Below are 25,367 nucleotides of genomic sequence, written 5' to 3' on the forward strand. Positions count from 1 at the left end.
AGCAATCTTCCCACATCAGCCTCTGAAGTTGCTGGGATTACAAAGCATGAACCACTGTGCCTGGTCAAATCTTGTTAATTTTTAAAGCAGCTGAATAATATGATTAATTTTTAGTATGTAAAGTGTTAAGAGTGTTAAGAAAGATACAGTTTGGAAATTCATTTTCTCCCTCTCCACCTTCCTCTCTTTTCCACTTCCTTTCATTATATCTTTTTTTTTTTTTTTTTTTGAGATGGAGTCTCGCTTTGTCACCCAGGCTGGAGTGCAGTGGTGTGATCTCCAGTCACTGCAACCTCCGCCTCCCGAGTTCAAGCAATTCTCCTGTCTCAGCCTCCCGAGTAGCTGGGCTACAGGCGCCTGTCACGATGCCCGGCTAATGTTTGTATTTTTAGTAGAGATGGGGTTTCACCTTCTTGGTCAGGCTGGTCTCAAACTCGACCTCAGGTGGTCCACCCACCTTAGCCTCCTAAAATGCTGGGGTTACAGGTGTGAGCCACCGCGCCTGGCCTCATTTTATCTTTCTCCTTTTTCCTCTGAGAACCTTTTAACGTTATAGATGGAATTTTAAAATTGATATAGTTTTTAAAACTAAACCCAATTTTGTAACTACTGCTAAAAGTAATACTTGGGAAATATTTTCTTTTAGAAGGACAGTGTGATCTGTTTAGTTCCGGCTAGGCACAGTGGCTCATGCCTGTAGTTCCAGCACTTTGGGAGACCAAATCAAGAGGATCATTTGAGCCCAGAAGTTTATGGTTGCATTCCTGTGGTCCCAGCCACTTGGGAGGCTGAGTTGGGAGGATCACTTGAGCCCAGGAGGTTGAGGCTGCAGTGAGTCATGATCGCATCACTGCACTTCAGCCTGGCCAACAGAGCAACACTTTATCTTAAAAAAAAAAAAAAAAAAAGATAACTTCTATTGCCTTAATTATTCTATTTTGCTTTTTAGGAGACTGGAGAAGCTGGCTGGTGGAAGGGTGAACTTAATGGTAAAGAAGGAGTATTTCCAGACAATTTTGCTGTCCAGATAAATGAACTTGATAAAGACTTTCCAGTAAGCTTTTGTTTTTCAATGATGATAATACTTGAAAGGACATTTTGCCACTACTCTTTTGCAAACAAGTTTTTTTGCATTGTTATTGAATAATTTTTATGAAGGAGTTTCAGATGTAGCTATTCAGGTAGGAGTTATTTGAGTTATAGTAAAACAAAATAATGTTTCAGTTCCGTATTTTATTCTTCCTTTGTTTCTTTCTCGACTGTACTGAAAAATAACCTTAGACTCCTTTATTTTATAATTTAAGAAGGGCTGTCTATCCTAATAACATAAATTAGTACTTTCCTGGAAGAAATTGTATTTTTATTTAATGTTGTTGAAAAGCTCTAGTTTATTTTAAGGTCTTGTGGCTATTGCTATTATGCTGTTGGTGCATTTTTTGGGGAGAGCAAGAGCACTCTTTGCCTTCTTTCAGAATTTGTTATTTTTGTGTCACTTCTCAGAGAAAAAGTGAGGCTGAGTCATTCATCAGTGGTCTTTTGCCTTCCTACAACTTGGTCCCTTTTCCCCATGGATGAGGAATATAATTGAGTTTTTAAAATAGAGGGAAGGAGCATCAGCACAAGCACACAGCAGGATGGGCTACCATGTTAGGTTTAAGCCAATGCAGAACTCTCGAACTCTATGGAAGCTTAGGCTATCTGAGGCCTTTGTTTTGTTAGATTGCATTCAGTATTGATTCAGCCTTCATATGCTTTATTTTACAGTTTTACTAAAGAATACGTTTTTCTGCTTTTATTATGTTTGTACATTATGTCTTATCAATTATTCTTAATTTGTAAAAAACCAAGTCCACAAACTTAGAAATGTATCTCAATATTTTAAGGTATTAAGTCTTAAAAAATGAGTGAATGTTTATAAATTGAGAAAAAACACGTCTTTGCCTTTAACTGTTCCAAAGAGTTAAGAGTGCCAAAGAGTTAAGAGTGAAAACTTAGTCTATTTGTTGCTACTCTGTTTTTTAAAAACCAAAACAAAACAAACAAAAGAAAAGGCCTCTCCCTTGTTCTGCCAGTCTTCCTCTCCCCACAACCCCAGCTGCAAAAGAAGGGTAAAATGGTACTTAGGAATCTTAACCTAGGGGAGGCAGAGCAGAACATTTTTGCTTATTAAGATTTTTAAGGTTTATTCAGTCCACTGAAATATGGATTGAAATATTTGACTGAATTTTGATCAATGAGTCTATTTTTTCTAATGAAATAATTTGTTGTCATTGACTTTTTGGGTAGTTTTTATGATATTAGCATTTTATATTTTGGCAAGGATGGAATGAAGAGGAGAGACATTTGTATAATATAGATTATTACTAATTAGAGTTTATTTTAACTATATTTGATATAAAATTGGTCAGCCGTTTCCACCATTATTATTTTAACAGAAACCAAAGAAACCACCACCTCCTGCTAAGGCTCCAGGTATGTAAGAAGCGTATTATTCAGTTTGCTATTTTCCATTTTTTAAAATTCTAAAATGATAAAATTGGATCTAATGCAAACTATTAATTTTTATCATGTATGATGTCTGTAAACATTTTTAGAAATATATGAAAATTGAGTGTTCACATGCATTAGTATCTCATTTTTTTAAGTACAAATGGTATAAAATAGGGACCTTGAAAATGTAGATACTTTATATGTAATTTTGAGTTAATAAAATTAATCAAATTTAAACTGTTTTAGAAAACTTAATATATTGACCTGGCCAACTAGTTATTCTACCTTTTCAAATGAAATCCATTTGTTAATGTCTCAAATAATAATTTATGTACTCTTCTTTCAGGGAATATGCTGAAGGTTAAACAAACTAGATGATTTTAAACATGAATAAATTATGGTATACCTAGAAGTGTCTTCAAGAGTTAAAGTTTTGTAATCTGGCTCTTTGCTTCCATGATTTTCAAATAATTGATCTTTACAAGTGTAATAAAAATTTCTATTTCCTGAAAGATTTGCTGTTTTTTACAATAATCCAAGTCTTTTTCTCGCCCTTGGTTTTAGCTTTATATTTGCTGACCTAATCCTAGAGCAAAGAAAGCATAAGTTAAAAGTAATTTTTATAGAAGTTGGTGTTGAAAGCTTTTTATATAGCTTTACTCTTCAATGTGGTAGCCACTAACCATGTGTGGCTTTTAAAATTAAGATTAAATAAAATAAAAAAATTCAGTTTCTCAGTCATAGGAGTGCCATTTCAAGTGCTCAGTAGTCACATGTTGGATACTGAAAAAATAGAATGTTTTCATCACCACAGCTCTTCTGGACTGCAGTATGGTAGAGGATATGATCTCTAACACCTAAGTTTGACAAAGAAGGAACTGAGACCACAGAGTAGGGTAATAGTGGCAGGTCCAGGATTAGAAATTGAGCCTGGTGATTCTAGTACATTGTTCTTTCTATTAAACCATGGTTTCATCTGATGTTATTTTTCAATGCATCTTTACTTTTTAGAAGTGTAATTGTCTCTGTGCTTTAAAACTGTCTTCTTAACAAAGTATTAATGTTTTTTCCCATAGCTCCAAAGCCTGAACTGATAGCTGCAGAGAAGAAGTATTTTTCTTTAAAGCCTGAAGAAAAGGGTGAGGCTAATTTTCAACTTTCAAAAAAGCAATTATTTCTTTTATTGTCATTTTAAAGAGAACTATTTCTCCACACGGAGTCATTTACACTGATTTTTAACAGGTATTCAGTATGCATTTAACAATGCTTGGAGTTTTCTGGGAGGGAGTAGTTCATTTCTCAAACAGATAATTTACATTCATTAAAAAATTAAACTATTACTTCAGTAGGATGTTGTCTTTAGTTATTTTACAGACTGTATAAGAAAACTAAGCATTAAATAACTATGCTTTTATTATTTTTATAGTGTTTCAGTTTTTAAAAAATTCCTTAGAATGTTGAAGACCCAGTTCCTACTTAAGCATGAAAATAATTAATTACATATTATTTAATCTCACTGCATGTGTTTGTCATAATGTAAACCTGGAAAGTTATTCCGGGGTACCATATGTATTTTGCTAAAAACCTTATTGGTTTGTTGTGAATTTGGAGAAAATAAGTCCTTCTCATTGTACATAAAGATATGCAATGATTGTCACTAGTAGATTAGTTTATATACATCAAGAAACTTGAATACTATTTTAGAATGCTTTTTGTTTCTTCTCCCAGTGTTGTAGTCTAATCCATCCTTGTTTCTTGCCTAGAGTATTGTATCCTCTTATTTGATTTCTCTCACTTTAGCTCCTTTTCTGGCTCATACTTCATGTTGTTGCCAGGATCATTTTTTTTTTTTTTTTTTTTTTGAGACGGAGTCTCGCTCTCTGGCCCAGGCTGGTGTGCAGTGGCGCGATCTTGGCTCACTGCAAGCTTCGCCTCCTGGGTTCATGCCATTCTCCTGCCTCAGCCTCCCGAGTAGCTGGGACTACAGGCACCCGCCACCACGCCCAGCTAATTTTTTGTATTCTTTAGTAGAGACAGAGTTTCACCATGTTAGCCAGGATGGTCTCGATTTGCTGACCTCGTGATCCACCCACCTCTGCTTTCCAAAGTGCTGGGATTACAGGCGTGAGCCTCTGCGCCCGGCCCAGTATCATTTTTTTTTTTTTAAAGAGATTGTTTTTTAGAGCAGTTTTAGGTTCACAGCAAAATTGAGCCAAAAGTACAGAGTTCCTATATACTCCCTTTCTTCACGCAGGCACAATTTTTCCCTGTTAACATTCTGTACCAGAGTGGCATATTTGTTAAAATCAGTGAGCCTCCCTACATTGACACTTCTTTATCACTCGAAGTCCATAGTTTCCTTTAGTGTTCACTCCTAGTGTTGTACCTATTATGGATTTTGACAAATGTATAATGTCCTGTATCCACCATTGTAGTATCATACAGAATAGCATTACTACTCTAAAAACCTTCTTTACTGTACCTATTCATCTGTCCTTCCCTTCAACCCTTGGCAACCATTAATTTTTTTAATGACTCCACAGTTTTGCCTTTTCCAGAGTGTCATATAGTTGGAATCATACGGCATGTAGCCTCTTCAAATTGGCGTCTTTCACTTAATTATATGCCTTTAAAACTTCTCCGTATGTTTTCATGGCTTGGGAGGCATTTGTTGTTAGCATTAAATAATATTTCAATGTCTTTATATCCCAGTTTATTAATCCACTCACTTACTGAGGGACATCTTGATTGCTTCTAAGTTTTGGCAATTATACGGGGAGCTGCTATAAATGTGTGTAGGTCTTTGTGTGGAGATATTTTCTATTCATTTGGGTAAATACCAAGGAGAGGGATTACCTGATAATATGGCAAGAGTATATTGAGTTTTGTAGGCGCAACTGCCAAACTTCTTCCAATGTGGCTGAACCATTTTGTACTCCCCCTAGTAATCAGTGAGAATTTCTTTTTTTTTTTTTTTTTTTTTTTTGAGACGGAGTCTCGCTCTGTCGCCCAGGCTGGAGTGCAGTGGCGCAATCTCGGCTCACTGCAAGCTCCGCCTCCTGGGTTCACGCCATTCTCCTGCCTCAGCCTCTCCGAGTAGCTGGGACTACAGGTGCCTGCCACCACGCCCGGCTAATTTTTTTGTATTTTTGGTAGAGACGGGGTTTCACCGTGGTCTCGATCTCCTGACCTCGTGATCCGCCCGCCTCGGCCTCCCAAAGTGCTGGGATTACAAGCGTGAGCCACTGCGCCCGGCCGATCAGTGAGAATTTTTGTTCTATATTCTAGCCAGCATTTGGTATTTTCAGTGTTTCGGATTTTGGCCTTTCTAATAGGTGTGTAGTGGTATTTTACTTTTGTTTTCAGTTGCAATTCCATAGTGATATATGATGTTGAATATCTTCTCATATGCTTAATTGTCATTCGTATATCTTTGGTAAAGTGTTCTGGTCTTTTGTTCATTTTTTATTCAGGTTTTTTTCCTTCAGTTTCTTTCTTTGTATATTTTGGATAGCAGTCCTTTATTAGATGTCTTTTGCAAATATTTTCTCCCAGTCTGGCTTGTTTTCTTCACAGAGCAGAAGTTTTAAATTTGATTGACGCTTATCAGTTACTTCTTTTATGGATCATGGCTTTGGTGTTGTATCTAAAAAGTCATTGCCATACCCAAGGTCATCTGGATTTTCTCCCGTGTAATCTTCTAGGAATTTTATAGTTTTGTGTTTTACATTTAGGTTTGTGATTCATTTTGAGTTAATTTTTGTGAAAGTTGTAAGATCATTGTCTAGATTCATTTTTTTTTTTTTTTGGCATGTGAATGTCTAGTTGATGCAACACCATTTGTTGAAAAGACTTTGAGTTTTCAGATAAAAATCGAAAGTTCAAATTCAAGGCCCTCCAGTAACTAACTGACCCCCAGATTACATTTTTGATATCATCTTCCATCCTTCTTGTTTACTAAATGTAGCACTCACTCTCTAGTCCCTAAATATGTCATGTACTTTCCTAGCTTTATCTTTCTTTTTACTTTCAAAATGGAAGTTTTTTATATTCTTTTTTTATACTTAAGAATTTTAAAAATATGCTGCACAATTTATGCTTAATAAAAACATTAGTCTCAGATTAATTCTTTGTGAACTAGTTAGGTAGGAGTCTTAGATCAGTTTTTAGTACTTGTTTATAATATCTGTCCTACCTGAAAAACTCAGCTTACCAAGATATGTAGAACCACATGTAAGAGGTATATTGCTGGCTTTTTATCTATTTTTTTACTATTAAAAAAATCATGTCACCAGTTAGGCAGCAGTTTTGTTAAAATTCAGATAGTGACTTCCCCTTTTCCCTAAAATCAGTCAGTTGTTCTTATAAATAAATTGGAGGCTGGGCGCGGTGTCTCACGCCTGTAACCCCAGCACTTTGGCAGGCCGAGGTGGGCGGATCACGAGGTCAGGAGATTGAGACCATCCTGGCTAACACGGTGAAACCCCGTCTCTACTAAAAATACCAAAAACAACAAAAAAAAAAAAAAAAAAAAAAACTAGCCGGGCATAGTGGCGGGCTCCTGTAGTCCCAGCTACTCGGGAGGCTGAGGCAGGAGAATGGCATGAACTCGGGAGGCGGAGCTTACAGTGAGCCGAGACTGCGCCACTGCACTCCTGCATGGGCGACAGAGCAAGACTCCGTCTCAAAAAAAAAAAAAAGAAAGATGATGCATTTTTATTATGTTTATCTATGCAAAGTCCTGCCCATGGTGGAACGAAAGGGACCGAATTTACACTCCGGAGTTAAACAACTAGAAAATTGGACAAAATGTATGAAACAGTGGCTTTCACATATTGGACATCAGACAGTATAAGTCACCGTGACACTGAAGTGAGACCTATAATTACCACAGCTTATTGTCTAGAAGCAGTTTACAGGCAGCAGAAAGGAGGAAGCCAGACAGACCTCGATGTCCTACAGAGTTGAGGATGCAGAGATAGGTATTTAGGAAGGCCCGGGCAGCTACAATTTGTGGGGCAGAGTGCCAGAGTGGTGGGAACTGCACAGAGAGTACTCAGATCTGTAGACAGCTTACTGTGAGGCTTTGCCTGAATATTGATCTACACATGCATGAAAAGAAATTTCCATAATGGAGAAACAACCATTAGAAAGCAATAGGTGAAGCCCTTTTTGTAACTCACAAATAGTTCATTTTTCCATGAGCCAGAGTAGAAAGATCTCATAATATATAGCACATTGGATAGAGTTCATAAAAGAGTGTATCACCTTAAAGACTTCTCTGCCTCTATCTTGGAAATACGGCCAACAAATTCCAGAATAAAATTTGGTACAACTTAAAAGCATGTAATGAAATTTTGTATTCAAGAGAGTAAAAATCACGGCATCCATTTTCTGATTAAAGATTGCCAGGCATGGAAAGAGCAAGAAAATAGCCATACACAACCAGGGAAGAAAAATCAGTCAGCAGAAAAGAGCAAGAAATGACCGAGATGGTGGAGATAGAAGGCAAGTACATTAAAACAGCTATGATAAACATTTCCCATGTGTTTAAAAAGGTAGAATTACAGTGCAAAAACTGGAAAATATAAGAAAGACCCAAATTGAACTTTTAGCAAAGAAGAATACGGTATCTGAAATGAGAAACACTGAATGGAATGTCTAGTAGATTGGAAACTGCAGAAGAAAATGTTAGTGAACTTGAAGACATAGCAATAGAACTATTAAAAATGTATAGAAAAAAAGTGAACAGAATATTGGTTACCTGAGTGACAATATCAAGTGGTTTTACTTACCTGTAATTGGGGTACCTAATGGAAAGGTGAGAGAATGGGGACATGAAAAAATTTAAAGAAATAATGGCTGAAAATTTTAATTTGATGCAAATTTATGACAAAAAGCTTAAAGCCAGGAAGAAAATAACTGTCAACCTATAGTTTTCTACCTAACAAAAATACTTTTGGAAATGGGGCAAAATTAAAACCTTTTGAGACAAAATCTCAGAGAACTTATTGCCAGTAGAACTGTATTACAGAAAATGTTAAAAGAAATTATTTTTGGTAGAAGGAAAATGATACTAGATTGGCAGTTGGTATTACTCAAAGCAATGAAGAATGCCAGAAGTAGTAAACATGTGAATAAATATAAAAGACATTTTGCCTCCATTTAAAAATCTCACAAGAACTGTTCACTAGAATGACTTGAAAACTTAATGTAAAGTGTTGGTTTTGGAGTTTAAGAGTAGATATGAGAATTTTTTTGTATATAGGTTAAACAAGACAGGCATAACAAAGGAAATGATTCTAAGTATTTTCAGAATGTTCTCATACACCTTATATGCCTTTAATAGATCAGGTACCATGAATAAGAAAAATGTCAGTGTTTTGCCAGTGACCTTTGGACACATGCATTCAGAGAGGGCCAGTTGAATATTAAATATTGTTAAATTATTTTTTACTAAGTAGCAGTAAACATAAAGTTCTACCCTTGTTCCCATAGTTGAGAGAGGGAGCATTTTCAAACCATGGCTAGGACCAATTTGAAGCGTCTTAAGCCTTCCACCAAGAAAATAAAGTATTTTTCATTTGTATTTGTGTTCATGGTTTTTATCTTATGATCTTAGGTTCCACGGAAGGTATCCTTCGAAAAACTCTGTTCTGTCAGAGATGCGGGGCACAGAAAAGAGCTACTTAGAAACCATGAAACTGATCACCCCTCTATTTCGGACTCAAGTGATTCCCCATTATTTCATGGGATATTTTCCCAAATGTTTAGATAGGTGATTAAACTCTCACTCTCTACTTTCTGTCCCAAGCCACCACGTGGATTTTCTCAAACCTGCTTAGCAGTTCTCTGCCCCTCTGTTGTTTTCATTTTCCCAGAAGTACCTAAAATCCTGGCAAGCTGTGTCCCAGAATGGTAATAATATTACCACTTTGAAGCACAAGTTATCCTGCTTTTTCAGGTGTCCTTTTTTGTATTTATCTTTCAGTAAGATACTCATCATGTCATTGGTATGAAATTCATGATACAAAGGGAGGAACTCATAATTATTTTGGAATGCAGGTAGGGAGGCATATAAATGTGTAGAAGAGAATGTAACAAAGGTGCTGTTTCTTATAAAATCACTTAAATGGTAACTTTTATCCATATGTCCTCCTCACTTCCTCTACACACATACACAGTCATACCCACAGAAAGAGCATAAAATGGTGCTGAAGGCCAGTCTGGTTCTATACTTTCACTGGTAGAAGCAGTGAATCTGCTCACTTTTGCTTTAGGAGCATTTCCTTCTGAATTCTATTACTGCAGGCTCATGGCTTCAGCCACCATTTGTATACTTCTGATTCCCAGTCAGTGGTTGGATTTATTTACATTTATTGCTTTCCATGTGTTTACAGTTCTATCTGTTTGCATTTCATACTTTCTGTCTAAAATACATACTTTTTTAGGGGACATCCTCCTTTCTCTGGAATTGTACTTCTCTCAGAATCTTTCATGGCCAGGTTTTTCTCATCTTTTAGGTTCCAGCTTAAAATTTTGCTTCCTTGACAGTATTTTCCTTACCTACACTATTTAAAAGTAGGTATTTCTCATTATTGTCTGTTACATATTAGTTTAGATGTTTGTCTTGGGATATTCTTTACCCTGCATTTGATTAAACTCCATGAGGAAAAAGGTGTGTGTATAGATACCTGTACCTTATTTGCCACTGGTTCTCTAATGCGTTACACAATAGGTATATAATTCATAGGGGATACTTAATATAGTACTTATTATGTAATATGAAGGATTCTTTAAAATCTGAAGGATTCCAGATTATGACATGTTTACATTTGTTTTTCTGAAACTTCTTTCTAGTGGTATTTAGCTAGATAATGGTGATGTGGATAGTGGAAGGTGGTATGGGTAAAAGGAAGCTGAAGTGTTTCAAGAGCAACGAACAGAAAATCCTTATTGAAACTGACTTAAACAATAGGGAAAAAAAATCTCACATAATTGAAAGTCTAGAAGTAGGAGTCATATGACCTGCCACTTAGTGATTCTGTTATGGTCCTGAATTATATCTTTCCATTCTGCCATCCTCAGTGTCCACTTTATCTTCAGATTGTCTCTTCTTGTGATCACAAGAATGCTGAGAGTGGCAATCAGGGTGACATGATTTCTTGTCCGTTTGACAGGAAAGAGAGGAAGACCTCTCCCCAACCATAGAATGTAAGTCTTTTCAGTTTCTTGGACCACTTTTGGGCACATTTACCTCTAGACCAATGAGACTTGTAAGAAGAATACTATGTACTGATTGTCTCAGTGTAATCATGTGAAAGTAGGATTGATTTGGGAGGACTCAACTGCATTGTCTGCTGAAGACTTTGAGATATATTTAGGATCTATCATAAGGAATGCAATTTAGGTTCTACTTTGACATCTTGTTGACTAATGAGATACTAATGATTATGACGATGGGGAAATGAGATAGGAAGTATGGAATAGAGACAGTTTCTGGAGGAAACCATGTGACTTCAGCTTTTGACATGGGATTTGATACGAAATATTGGCTGAACTTTTGCTAAGAGTTTGTATTAAGTGTTTAGTTGGAAGGTGCTATTCTGGAAGTTAGGTATTAAATTTACGGGTATGGGTAAGATTGTCCAAGAAGATTGCTTAGCATAAGAATACGAAGAGAGCTTTCTTAGAATATATACATTTAAAAAGTTGTTTGATGACCAGGAACTCTTGAATATATATATACACACACACACATACAAATATATATACACACACATACATATACACAAATATACACATATACACACACAAATATATATATACACGTATATACACACAAATATATATATACACATATGTATATACACATATATATACACACACAAATATATATATATATATATATATCTGCCAGAGTCATCTGCCAGGAGTAGGAGAGCTACAAATAAAATGAAGAATCATAAGATCAAGATAGAGGGGAAGAGGAGAGCCCAGTAAAGTCTGGCATTGGGGCTCATATTTCCTGTTGGAGCATTTGCCAATCTTGAAAGTGGTAGCTTAGCCTATGAAAAGAACTTTCGATAGACTTTTGGGTTCAAGGAGACAAAAATTAAGAGTTCAAAGCTCATGAAAGAGGAGGTGTCCTAGTGAACTAGGTTTTGATTTAGTTCCTAAAGGGACTTACTGTAGAAGGAAGTATGAAATGGAAATAGACCTAACTCTGAGGAACACTGAAGTTCAACTTCTAGTAATTTCAATTCTTGATGAGAGGAAGGTGACCTGGGATTTTTACTATCCCTACCTTAGCTTACTGAAAGAATGAAAGTAAACCTTTATTCTCTAGAGAAGAAGACATCATCTAGAGTTTTAAATTATCTCTATTTTCCTATAAATCTTTTGTGTCTTGTACTCATTCAGAGATAATTAGGCATACTTATAGATACGACACATGGCTAGAAACCAAAAACAACAGACAATGGAACCTGGCCTTTAGGGGATCTAGACATTAGAGATACTAGATACAAGCTTTAAAGTAACTATGCTTAATAAATGTTAGAAGTAATAAAAGATGGGGTTGATAATTTTGACAGAACTAGAACCTTATAAGTATATATGAATATGAGTCAATCTAAGCTTAAATGAATTCGTTTACATATATAAGTATATGTAAATATATACACACAAATGTTAATATATGTGTGTATATTTTTAAAAGAAAATATCTGAACTGAAACATAAGGAGACAAAAAAGATAGAAAATATGGAAAAGACCTTAAGAGACACAAAGAATATGGTTGACTCTTGAACAACATGAGTTTGAACTATATGGGGTCCATGTATACACAGATTTTTTTCAGCCTAATTGGGAATAAAAATACAGTATTTGTGAGAATACAAAACCGCGTATGAGGAGAGCCAACTTTTGTGCAGGCAAGTTCCACAGTGCTCACCATCGGATTTGAGTATGTGTGCTTTTGACGTGAGGATCTTAGCGCCAATCCTCTATATATACAGAGGGATGACTGTACAGTGGGAAGGTCTTATGTACATGTAATTGGAGGACCAGATAGGAAGGAGAAAAAAATGGAGCAGAAACTGTATTTGAAGATACAATGGTTTTTCAGTTTTCTAAAAGTGATTAAAAGCATCAGGCCACAAAACCAAGAATGCTATGGAATCCAACCTGGATATATGCAAAGAAAACATTGAGGCAAGAAATTGAAGAAGACACACAAAAAAATGGAAAAATATTCCATGTTTAAGGATTGGAAGAATCAATATTGTTAAAACTTCCATACTACCCAAAGCAATCTGCACATTCAGTGCAATTCATAACAAAGTTTATAAATTTATAACAAAGTTGCCATTGGAAACAGCACAGATGTTCATCAGCAAAAGAATGGGTAAAAGAGTTGAGGTATATTCATATACCATGATACCATGTAGCAACAAATAAATGAACTAGAGCTACACACAGCAAAATGAATCTTAGGATTTCATTGACATAAAGTTAAAAATATTAATAAATAATCTATGGTGTTAGAAGACAGCTTGGATGGGAGCAGGTGGGGTAGGGATTGGGAAGAAGGATAAGGGTAACTTCAGAGATGTGGATCATGTTCAGTTCTTGGCCTATGTGGTGGTTACTCTGGTTTGTTCATGTGGTAATAGTTTCTCAAACTTTATACTTACCGTTTCTGAAAATGTTATGCTGCAGTTTAAACTTCAGTGAGATAAATATGAATAAATATATTTTGTCCTAAAATTTTCTAAAATGTTAGGAAAATAGATTCAATTAAGAATAGACTCACTACTTTTTAGGTAGTACATTTTTTCTCTAAGGCATCTCCAAGTGATCACAAAGAATATGATATTTGATTTTTTAAATCAGAATTTATGCACTTGGAATCACTCCTGCTTTGGTGCCCATATTATCACTTATTTTTCCATTTCAATTAAATCAGTAGGACATTGACCCTCATCTGAATTAATAAATGGGTTAACTTACTACGTACAGTGTTGGTAATGTATTGCTATATTCTGAAGCAAATAAAAGGACCTATTTTGGTTATTTTGTTGTATTTTGTTAGCATACATTTTAGACATTTTTGTTAAAAAAATTATATACTTGAGATAACTCTTTTCTGTATTTCATTTTCTTTCTTAGAGACAGGGTCTCACTCTCTTGCCCAGGCTGGAATGCAGTGATGTCATAGCCCACTGCAACCTCAATCTCCTAGGCTCAGGTGATTCTCTCACCTCGGCCTCCAGAGTAGCTGGGACTAAAGATACATGTCACCATACCTGGTTAATTTTTTAATTTTTTTTCTTTTATAGAGATGGGGGTATTGATTTGTTGCCCAGGATTGTCATGAACTCCTGGCTTCAAGTGATGCTCCCATCTCAGCCTCCCAAAGTGTTTGGGTTAAAGGCATGAGCCACTGCACCCAGCCTGTATCTGTACCTTATGTAATTCTTCCTTGGTCATTCAGGCAGCTAACATAGAACTTTTTTTTTTCTCCTTAAATCTACATTTTCTCTTGGATTTGGCAAATTTTAGCTGAATTAACATTCTAGTACTCACAGCTGGATGTTCTCAAAAGAATGAAGTTGGAGCCCTACCCCACACTGTAAGCAAAAAGTAACTGAAAATGGATCATTGACCTTAAATGTAAAAGTTAAAACTCTTAGATGAAAACAAGAGTAAATCTTCATGGCCTTGGATTTGGCAATAGGTTTTTAGATACGTGTGATATTGTGATATAAGGAATGCATATTTAATATTTGTCCCTGGTTCCTGGCACCATAGCTCCTAAAACCCTTGGAATTTCCTGAGTGATAAAGGTGAGAGGAACATCTTTTGTTATTTATAACAAGCATCTTTCAGCCATGTCTGAGTTTATATTAATGAGGAGGCTTTTGTAAAGTCCCTAAGGATGGGGAGGGGCCTTGTTGCCAGGGGAACTAACCAAATGTTTAGCTTTCATTAAAAACCCTAAACAACAGATTTTAGAGAGCTCCTGGGTTGGTGAACACATTGAGGGGATGGGAAGGTGGTACACCTGGAGAAGTTATGGAAACTCTGCATCTCTTCCTGCATACCTTGCCTTTTGCATGTGTTCCATTTGGCTGTTCTGAGCTGTGTCCTTTATAATAAACTGTTAACAGTGAGTAAAGTGCCTTCCTGAGTTCTGTGAGCTCTTCTAACAAGTTATCAAACCCGAGGAGTGATCATGGGAATCCCCAATTTATAGCCAATTGATCAGAAGTACGAGAGGACAGGACTTGAGATTGGAATCTGAAGTGGGAGCAGTCTTGTGGGTCTGAGCCTTTAACTTGTGGGATCTGATGCTAACCCCAGATAGATAGTGTCAGAATTGAATTAAATTATAGGACACTCAGCTGGTGCCAGATAATTGGTTGTTGTGGGAATAAATCCCCACACATTTGGTGTCTCAGAGTGTTACGAATGTAGAGAAAAGTATTTTGTTCTTTTTAGACTATGTCACAAAAAGCTTATTTAAGCAAAGAAAAAATAATTGTGCTTTATCAAAATTAAAAACTTCTATGCATTAAAGGACATTAAGAAAGTAAAAAGACAACTTACAAAATGGGAGAAATCTTACCAGATTTGCAAGTATCTAGAATATATAAAGGACTGTTATAACTTAACAAAAAGACAAACCTATTTAAAACTGCAGCACAGGCTGAAATAGATAATTATCTAAAGGAGATATATAAGTTTTGTTTTTTATAACAAGCAGGTTTATAAGCATGCTTGTTATATAAGCCCTTGACAAGATGTTTAACATCATTAATCATGTCAGTAAGCACTTGACAAGATGTTTAACATCATTAGTCTTTAGGGAAATGCAAATCAAAACCACAGCGAGTACCACTTCACACCCACTGAGATGGTTAAAATTTTTTTTAAGAAAGGAAAATAAGTAATAAATGTTTGCAAAGATGTGGAGAAATTGGACTTTTATACATTACTGGTGTAAATAAAAAATGTTTTAGCTACTATGAAAAGCAGTTAGGTGGTTCTTCAGAAAGTTAAACATGGAATTACCATATGACCCAGCAGTTCCAAACGTCCAAGAGAATTGAAAACAGACTCTCATGTATTGTACATAAATATTCATAGCAGCACTATTTACAGTAGGCAAAAGGTAGAAGGAATCCAGATATACTTCAATGGATAAACAGATTGTGTTTTATATGTGTATATGTATAATGGAATATTATTCAGTCACAAAAAGGAATGAAATACTGCTATATGTTATAAAGACGATAAACTGCTAAAACATTGAGCTAAGTGAAAGAAGCCAGACACAAAGATAATTGCATGATTCCATGTGTATGAAGTATCTAAAATGGGTAAATCCATAGAAGATAGAAGGCAGGTTGCTGTTTGCCAGGGGTTAACTAATTAATGAGGAAAGGGTTATCTTTTGGGGTGTTGGAAGTGTTTTAGAAGTAGATAAAGGTGGTGGTTGCATAACGTGGTGAATGTACTAAATGACACTGAATTGTTCATTTTAGAATTTTTAATTTTATGTTATGTAAATGTCACCTCAACTAAAAAAATAAAATCTAGTACATAAATACGTTGCCATCTTATAGTAGTTATATAATAAGTCAGTACCTTATAGTTGATTTAGTTATGGACATAACCAGGAATGATGAGTCGTATTTTTGTTACCTTTTGATTTCCATGTATTCTTTTTTTTAGACTAACACTACAGAATTTCAAGCTGTCATTTGTGTGTCTGTTAAAAGAAATATATTCAATCAGTGAACTTCTCTTTAATTTATATCCTTTGACCATTTTTCGTGGTATTTTATATGAAACATCTCTTAATTTCTAGAAATTTAAGTTTGGCTGGTTGTTACAACTACAGATAGCTTTATTTCATTATTGATTTCAATTGGAGAGTTTGGTTTTTTAAAAATTCCTGATGGTATAATTATATATAGTACATTGTTATATCTTGAGGCCATATAAAAATAAATTTTTGTACCAAATGATGACCAGAATTTTATAGACTAAGCTATATTTTCATATGATTCAAAGTATTAAATAAGTGGTAAAAGTGAGAAAATAGTATTTTGTATTCATTGTGAAATAAAACTTGTAATTTTTAAAAGGGAGAGGTTTAGCTATGTGCTACGATGTTCAGGTTTTATAATCACCAGTTTCTGGTTGATATGAAATCTTACAGAATTATTTGTGGTTTTGTGATAGACATTTTTTTCAAAGACCAAGTAAATTTTGAAAATTATTCAGAATGGTGCTTAGGAGCTTCTTATTTTTGTATATATGTCTTAAGACACATTTTGCTGACTGCTGTATTATGACTATCTCATGTACACGTGTGTCAATTTTAATACCTATTATGAGCACCTGAGAGATCAGGCAGCAGGTACGTCATGTGTAGTAAAAGAGTACTTGTTGTTGCCTTTTTGGTGATAAAATCGTCTTTATTGCCATAGTATACAATTGTCAAAATTGTTTTTTTCCAGCTTATTTTCTTCTACTTCAAATGGAAATACCCATTTCATTGCATTATTAAATGAAATGGTATTAATAAAATTCTTAGTACAGTAGTAAGAATTACAAATATAAGCCTATAATTCTCATCTGTGGCTAAGCAGTCTTGCCCTAGTTTCTCTTAACATTTGATTTTTTTTTTCCTTCACCATCATGCTTTTTAAATTTGAATGTTATATAGGACTTGAGTTTCTACTTGTTTTCAGTTCTCTATATTTCAGTTTCAGAAAGTAGTCTGGATTTAAGTCTAGATAATTTTCTGGTTAGAGTAAAATCATACGTGGTTGTATTTGAGATAGACTACTACACTTAAAAGCAAAGCTTCTTGGGAACATGATAAAAAGCAGGCATTATCTACTAATCTGGAGCTTATTAGTGGTTTTCCTCTCTACCATAATAAACTTTTTTAAAGTTATTTAGGATTATTAAATTAAAATATAACTTTAAAATAAGTAAAACAGTACACACGTATACAAATATAGAGAATGAAAGTTCATGTCTGCCTCTATCACACTTTTCTAGCCTGATACAAACTTTTGGAAATAGAAAAACCTAAATAATTTTGATTGTTAATAACTTGTGAAATATTTTTAATCTTAGATGAAAAATCAACACTGGAACAGAAACCTTCCAAACCAGCAGCTCCACAAGTCCCACCCAAGAAACCTACTCCACCTACCAAAGCCAATAATTTATTGAGATCTTCTGGAACAATGTACCCAAAGCGACCTGAAAAACCAGTTCCTCCACCACCTCCTATAGCCAAGTAAGTTTTACCTAATTTTAAATTAGCTTATTGATTTACTCACCTTTGACCTTAATGGCTCTGTTGCCTTTCTAAATCTCCAGTTAAGTTTTTTCTTATTTTTCAATTATATTTATTTTTAAAATTGCCATATACAATTGTATGTATTTACCGTATACAACATGATGTTTTAAAGCATATATATAATACATTGTGGAATGGCTTCGGTAACTGTGATAACCTCACATAGTTAACATTTTTATGATGAGAACACTTAAAATTCACTCTTAGCATTTTTAAAGAATGCAGTACATCACATTAACTGCAGTCACTAAAATGTACAATGGATTTCTTAAGACTTATTCCCTCTATCTAACTGTAAATACGTATTCCTTGACGACATCTTCCCACTCCCCTCCAACTCACAACCACTTCAGACTCTGGTAATCACCGTTCTACTCTCTATTTCTGTGGGATCAACTTTTTTAGACTTCACATTTGAGTGGAGAACATGTGGTATTTGTCTCTCTGTGCCTGGCTTATTTGACTTAACATCCTCCAGATTCGTTGATGTTGTTGCAAATGGCAGGCTTGCTTGCTTTTTCTGTGGCTGAATGGTATTCTTTGTGTATATATGCCACATTTTCTTTATTCATTCATCCATTGATACTTTAGGTTGCTTCCGTATTTTCGCTGTTGTGAATAGTGCTGTAGTAAACATGGGAATGCATATATTTCTTTGACATACTGATTTTATTTCCTTTGGATACGGACCCAGTAATGGAATTGCTAGATCATATGATAATTATCTTTTTAATTTCTCAAGGGACCTTTGTACTGTTTTCCATAATGGCGGTAGGAATTTACATTCCTACCAATAGTGTGCAAGGGTTCCCTTTCCTTAAGATTCTCACCAACACTTATCATCTTTTATCTTTTTGAAAAGTTAAAGTTTATTTTAATGTTGTAAATAACATCCAAGAAGAGTATAAACATGTTGAAAGCTGGATATGTAAACAAAGTTCACAGGCAGGTTCTGGGAATTTTATTGGAGCTTTGGTTATTAAAATGCATCAGTAAATTCCCAGGGTGCTAAGCACTATTCTGTTGGTTGTGCCAACAGTCCTCGTGCATGCTTAAAACACTTGGGGAATTACAGTACAAATCCAGTCAGGGCTGGAACCATGGCAAACCAAGGGCTCTTAGAGATGGATCTGTTCGTGCTGCTAGGCATCATGGAGAAAGCAGCAGACGAAGAGGTGAAGGAGGCATATAGGCAGAAGGCCCTCTCCTGCCACCCAGACAAGTTGGATAATCACAGAGCAGCTGAACTCTTGCACTAGCTTTCTCAGGCCTTGCTGCAGCCAGGGCTGCATATGATCATGTTAGAAAAGCCAAGAAGCAGACAGCATAGAGGACCCAGAGGCTTGATGAGAGAATAAAAAAAGCTAATCATGACCTGGAGGCCCAGGCCCAAGTGAGTGAGAAGGTGGAGGAAAGCTAGAGCACCAGGACACTCGAGCAGGAGATTGAACATCTTAGTGAATAGTGTTCCTGGCAGCTGGAGGAACAGCAGATGATGATCCAGGAGCAGATGTGCCAGGAACTTGATTTGAGATTAAAAGTCAGAAAATACTGAAGACAAAGGAACCCAAAACTAAAACTGAAATGAAAGTGCAAGAAGGATGAGTCAGAAGGTAGTTACTCCAGAGGTGTCCTCTTGTGGCTTTTGCAAAAGTATGGTGGAATTCTCAACTTGGTGCTTTTGAGTAAGAAGGCAGGTACTGGTGTCGTGGAGTTTGGGACTGTCGATGCTGCAGAGATGGGTGTCTGGAATAAAGTTGGCCTGGGTGATAATCCTCGAAAAATTTCCTCTTTCAAAGAGGACTCCAGGGTGCAGTGGGCCCCAGCCACCCAGGACAGTGAAGGGACCCAGTGGTGTCTCTTCTTACCACATGCAGCAGTAGTCAAGGAGTGGCAGCCCATTTAGTCTCCTGCCACAGCCTTCTTAAGTCACAGCCCTTTTTAAAACATCACCAATAAACTTTAAAAGCAAGAAAGAAACAATCCCATCAGAAACTGGACTAAGTACATGAATAGACAATTCTCAAAAGAAGATATACAAATGGCCAACAAGCATATGGAAAAATGAGCAAAATCACTAATTATCAGGGAATACAAATCAAAACCGCAATGTGATACCACCTCACTTCTGCAAGAATGGCCATAATCAAAAAATCAAAAAATAATAGATGTTACCATGGATGCAGTGAAAAGAGAACACTTCTACACTGCTGGTGGGAATGTAAACTAGTAGAACCACTATGGAAAGCAGTGTGGAGATTCCTTAAAGAACTAAAAGCAGATCTACCATTTGATCCAGCAGTCCCACTACTGGGTATCTACCCAGAGGAAAATAAGTCATTATAGGAAAAAGATAACTTGCACATGCATGTTTATAGCAGCACAATTTGCAATTGCAAAGTATGGAACCAGCCCAGATGCCCATGAATCAATGAGTGAATAAAGAAATTGTGGTGTATGTATATACCATGGAATACTACTCAGCTGTAAAAAAGATGGAAAAAATGGCATTCACAGCAACCTGGGTGGAACTGGGGACTCTTATTCTAAGTGAAGTAACTCAGGAATGGAAAATCAAACATTGTATATTCTCCCTAATATGTGGGAGCTAAGCTATGAGGACGCAAAAGCATGAGAATGATACAGTGGACTTTGGAGACTTGAGGGGAAAGGGTGGGAGGGGAGTGAAGGATAAAAGACTGCACATTGGGTACAGTGTGCATTGCTTGGCTGGTGGGTGCACCAAAGTCTTAGAAATCACCACTAAAGAACTTATTCATGTAACCAAATACCACCTGTTTCTGAAAAACCTGTTGAAATAAAAAAAATCTAAAATAATAAAATTTAAAAAAGAAAATACAGGAGCATTCTGTGCATTTTGATTTAGCTCTCACTGTTGCTTACCTTCTAGAGTTGTCCTATTGTTGCAGTTTAATTTTTAAGTATTATTTTTAATATTTTCTGTAAACTAATATCTGTTGGATGTTAATTTTATGTTTATAATAATTTTCTACACTTACTAAACTGTTCTCACATTTTTTATTTTATTGTGATCAGCCTTAGAACAGAGTTTTGCATTTATGGAAATGGTTTTAAAAAACAGAAAGTAATTAGTATTAGGCCATACAATCTTTAATGTCATTAAATCATAATTTAAAAAAAAGTCATGTTTCATACTAGTGATTTTTGCATGTTTTTTTCTTATTTCAGGATTAATGGGGAAGTTTCTACCATTTCATCAAAATTTGAAACTGAGCCAGTATCAAAACCAAAGCTAGATTCTGAACAGTTGCCCCTTAGACCAAAATCAGTAGACTTTGATTCACTTACAGTAAGGACCTCCAAAGAAACAGGTAAGTCAGCATGGACAGCAGTGATGCATTTAAAAAAAAAAAATCGTCAAAGCAACTCTTTAAGAGATATATTTATGCAATCTGTGTGTGGATAAAGTTGAAATTACACAGTTGAAATTTGTTTAAAATTTAGTAGCCAAAGTAGAAATAATAAAAGAAGATAAGTAAAATTTTTGTGGTCCTTACTGATCAGACTTTATGGTTTCTTACTGATCAGAGGACTGAAATAGATGTTAAAAGATGACCCATCTATTACTCTCTCTTTATAGTGGAATGACTGTACTACCCAACCGAGATATGAATACACTTTAGTTTTAAAAGTTTAAAAATGAGATGACATAGACTTTCAGTGCCAGCATTAGATTATATTTCATAGGACTTTAAATTTCTCCTCTTAATCTAGAGATACTTTTATTTCCAGTATAGGAAAATATACTTTTTCTAACCCTTTTGCTAATTTTGTTTTAAGCTTTAGGACTGGTTTTTCAGCTTACTGGTATCTTTATTTGTCTAATCTCTACTTCCTGTTTTTTTTTTAATACCTATTATTATTTGTAAAATGTAAAACTTGAAACAGAGAAGTCTTGTTAGTTTTCATTATTAAAGGCATTGTGCCTTCATTACTTTCTGGTAATTGTTAATATTTTGTATAGTGCGTTGCATTTGTGTTTAGTTTAGTTTTTTTAACTTTTTCAAAGCACTTTCTCATGTATGTTCTTAGTTTAACTCTAGGAAGCAGATGCTTTTTTTTTCCTATTTGATGTCTAAACAAAGTAAGCTACAGACACATTAAATAAGCACTGTCACATAAAACAAAGGAGAACTCTAAATTTTCATTTTTACTGTGATATTCTTTTAAGAAATCTTAATATTTTAATTTTTCTAGCTTCATTGTTAACATTTCATGTTTACATTTAAACTTCAAGGGCAGTTATACTTAGATGTTTTTTATTACCTTATTATAAAGTATGCTATTACATTTCAGGTTTTTTCAGGTGACCTTATTCTTCCCTCTTTCAGTTTGCGAATGCAAAGTTTCTGACTTAAAGTGTGGCCTCCTTTCAGTCTTTTTATTTGAACATCTCATAGATCCTTTTGTCATACAGTTGGATTCCCCTTGTTATGGATGAAGCTATATTTACTACTAATTTCTGGGAATTGAAATGTTGATTGTATTTTAGAGAAATTCATTGAAATGTATTCAGTATGTTTTATATGGTGAAAATTATCGTTATTAATTGTTCAATAAACAGAAAAAGAATCCTCATGTTTTAAAAAATCATTCTTTTTTATTGAGCTTATCAGTAAATAGAATTTGATCAGTTCTTATTGTTTTCTGTTTGATTTAAAATATAGCTAGAAATGTGTTTCATAAGTTATAGTTGAAGAAAAGCAGATTATTTGCCCAATTTTAACTATGGAAATAAAAAAGTTACTGCAACTATATTTTAAATTTTCACAAATTTGGGGGATCTTTATCACACAAGTCTTTAAATGTTGATGGAGTCCCTTTGGGAATTGAAGGAGTAAAATCTGTAATCCACATCTGTTGCTTTGTATTCATCTTGAATGTTTTATTTAGTTTATGTCAAAGTAATGGATTTTTTTTTTTAATTTAGGTAAATTACAACATTTTCTTTTTTTCGAAACCTTTTCTATATAGAGTCACAACACACTGCCATATTTCTAGTAAAAATAATATATGTAATAATTTCAAACTATTGATGATTGGAAAGTTCTGTTTTTACTTGGTTTGGGGTGCCCTGTTTCTATCTTTTATACATAGCTGTTATTTACTCCCCATATAGTAAACAGAGACTTTGTGGAACAGGGTGTGAAAACATCTTATTTCTGATTTGTTCTTTTCTTTAAATAAATAAGGAAATAATCTAGAGATGCTGAGACTTAGCCAAGTTAGAAAACTAACAGCTACTTTCAGGCTGCTGTTCTTTATTCCTTCCACTTAATAATACTACCTTTGGTGTACTATACTTAGGCCCTGTAAAGTTCAGAAAATACAAATGTTGGGAATTTAGTTCATGTTAACTGTCAAATTATTTACTGAGCAAGTTTTGTATCCTCAGTAGTGTTTTAGGGACAGTTGCATGCTAAGATAAAAGGCATAATTGATGGAAGTAAGTATCATATGTCCTAAACATTAATTCAGAGATTCCTGCTACCTTTTTAAATTAGACGATCATATGTTCCTAGTATTAGTGATATAAAAGTGTTCTACCTCTTCTGTGAAGTTAATACTTTAAAAAAAGTATTTTGGCTCAAATACAGCATCAAATATAACGTGTGAAACTATCTTTTTTAATATGTTTTAGAAAGTTGAAAACATAGATGAAAAACTTACTGAAAATTTCATTATTAGGCACTGTGATAATTTGAGGTGAAATAATAGAAAGTACACTGACTTTGCTGTTAACAAAAGGGGTTTTATTTATTAGTTGATTGCTGATAGCAAGTTTCTTAATGTTTTTTCCCTTAACTAACAATGGGATGATTTAGTACATGTATATGTCTACTGGAGTACCTGACATGGAAGTTATTACAAGTGTTATTTTCCTTCTTTCCTCCCTCCTCCATTGTTTTAAACCCATCCCATTTTGTTTTTGTTCTAATCTATAAAGGATATAAATCCCTGACCCTATTCTCAGATATGATTTTCTTATTTATAAAGTCATATGTAAACATTTGCGTGTATATATAAACTATGTATATAAATACAGACTGACTTTTGTACATGCAAGAAAGACATATCCAGAACACTCAGATTTTCTCTTTTTTTAATGACATGACATAACTTTTCAGCTTCTTCATATATATTCTCATATATAATGTAGTTTTATAAATATCAGAGCTATTAAGAACCATGCTTACAATTTTTTTTCTCTATTACAAACACTTCCTCAAAAATTGGTTTAAGGAAAATCTCAGTGCCACTGCTAATTAATAATAAAGCTGTGTGGTCCACATATTTCTAAAATCGTACATTATCTGAAAAGTAAAATTAACTTAGTTTTAAAAAGTAAGAGAAAATTTTATAGTAACATAGCTGTTACATTAAGAAAGCCCAACTGATGAAGTTTCCTTACAGTGTAGTATTGTTTTTCTGTGATAAGATTTTCTATGATTAAAAGGCAATTTTATGCCTGTTATCATAGCACTTCAGGAGGCCAAAGCAGGGAGATTGCTTGCATCCATGCATGAGTTAAGAGACTAGCCTGGGCAACATAGTGAGACTAGTCTGGGTAACATAGTGAGACTGTGTCTCTACAGGAAAAAAAAAAAAAAAAAAAAAAAAAAAGCTGGGCATGATGGTGTGCACCTGTAGTCCCAGCTACTAGGGAGGGAGGCTGAGGTGAGAGGATTGCTTAAAGCTGAGAGTTGGAGGTTGTAGTGAGCCTTGATCATGCCATTGCTCTCCAGCCTGGGTGATAAAGTGAGACCCTGTCTCAAAAACAAACAAACAAAAAGCAATGTTAAAGAAACATATTATTCGATGGAAGCATTCATTGTTGAATAAGGAAACACATTTGTTTTTCTTCAGGATTATTTGATAGTTGATCTATTTTTTAAAAATTACTTTTCCAATATTTCTCATTTCTTCCAGAAATAATTTATGGTGGAATTTTTCTAGTAGTTACCTGTTGAGTAGCATATACTATCAAAAGTGAGCCTATATCTAAACTAGAATTTAAAAAAATTTAGTTTCTAATAGTTTCCTTGATCATACCATATTAAAGACTTGTAAGTACCATATAAGGCATTAATGAATTATTATTTATGTATGAAATATTTTAAAGATAGTATTGAGTCATATTTTTATAGTGAGGTATTTTAAAGTAATATTTAACATTTTTCCTCTTTGATACCATAGAATTAAAATTGCTTTTCATCGTTGTAATTTCTATCATTGGCTAAAGACTAAAACTTGACTAAAAGTTGATTTAATTTTAGTTATAACTACATTACGAGATGTTAACATGCTGATTTATTACTCTGGCCTCTTAAAGCACTAAGCCATCCTTTTTGGAGGCTGTCTTGGTGTTCAGTGAGTAATAAAACAGGACTTTCTAGCCTAATGCATATTGAAATTAATACTAATATTAATTTTTCCCTTTGAAAG

General features: G+C 34.7%; 1 protein-coding gene and 1 pseudogene across 1 annotated transcript in view; both read left to right on the forward strand.

Moving 5' to 3' along the window:
- Positions 1–25,367, forward strand: part of CD2AP (CD2 associated protein) — a 157,804-nt gene that overhangs the window by 109,281 nt on the left and 23,156 nt on the right. Inside the window, exons 9-13 of the mRNA XM_032140345.2 lie at positions 950–1,054; positions 2,436–2,472; positions 3,567–3,629; positions 17,651–17,816; positions 21,090–21,232. Coding sequence (XP_031996236.1) covers positions 950–1,054; positions 2,436–2,472; positions 3,567–3,629; positions 17,651–17,816; positions 21,090–21,232 — 514 coding nt within the window. The remainder of the gene's footprint in view (positions 1–949; positions 1,055–2,435; positions 2,473–3,566; positions 3,630–17,650; positions 17,817–21,089; positions 21,233–25,367) is intronic.
- On the forward strand, positions 18,940–19,785 carry LOC116460397 (dnaJ homolog subfamily C member 17-like; annotated as a pseudogene).

Source organism: Hylobates moloch, unplaced genomic scaffold (assembly GCF_009828535.3).
Source record: "Hylobates moloch isolate HMO894 unplaced genomic scaffold, HMol_V3 SCAFFOLD_20, whole genome shotgun sequence".
In the NCBI taxonomy this organism is placed as follows: Eukaryota; Metazoa; Chordata; class Mammalia; order Primates; family Hylobatidae; genus Hylobates; species Hylobates moloch.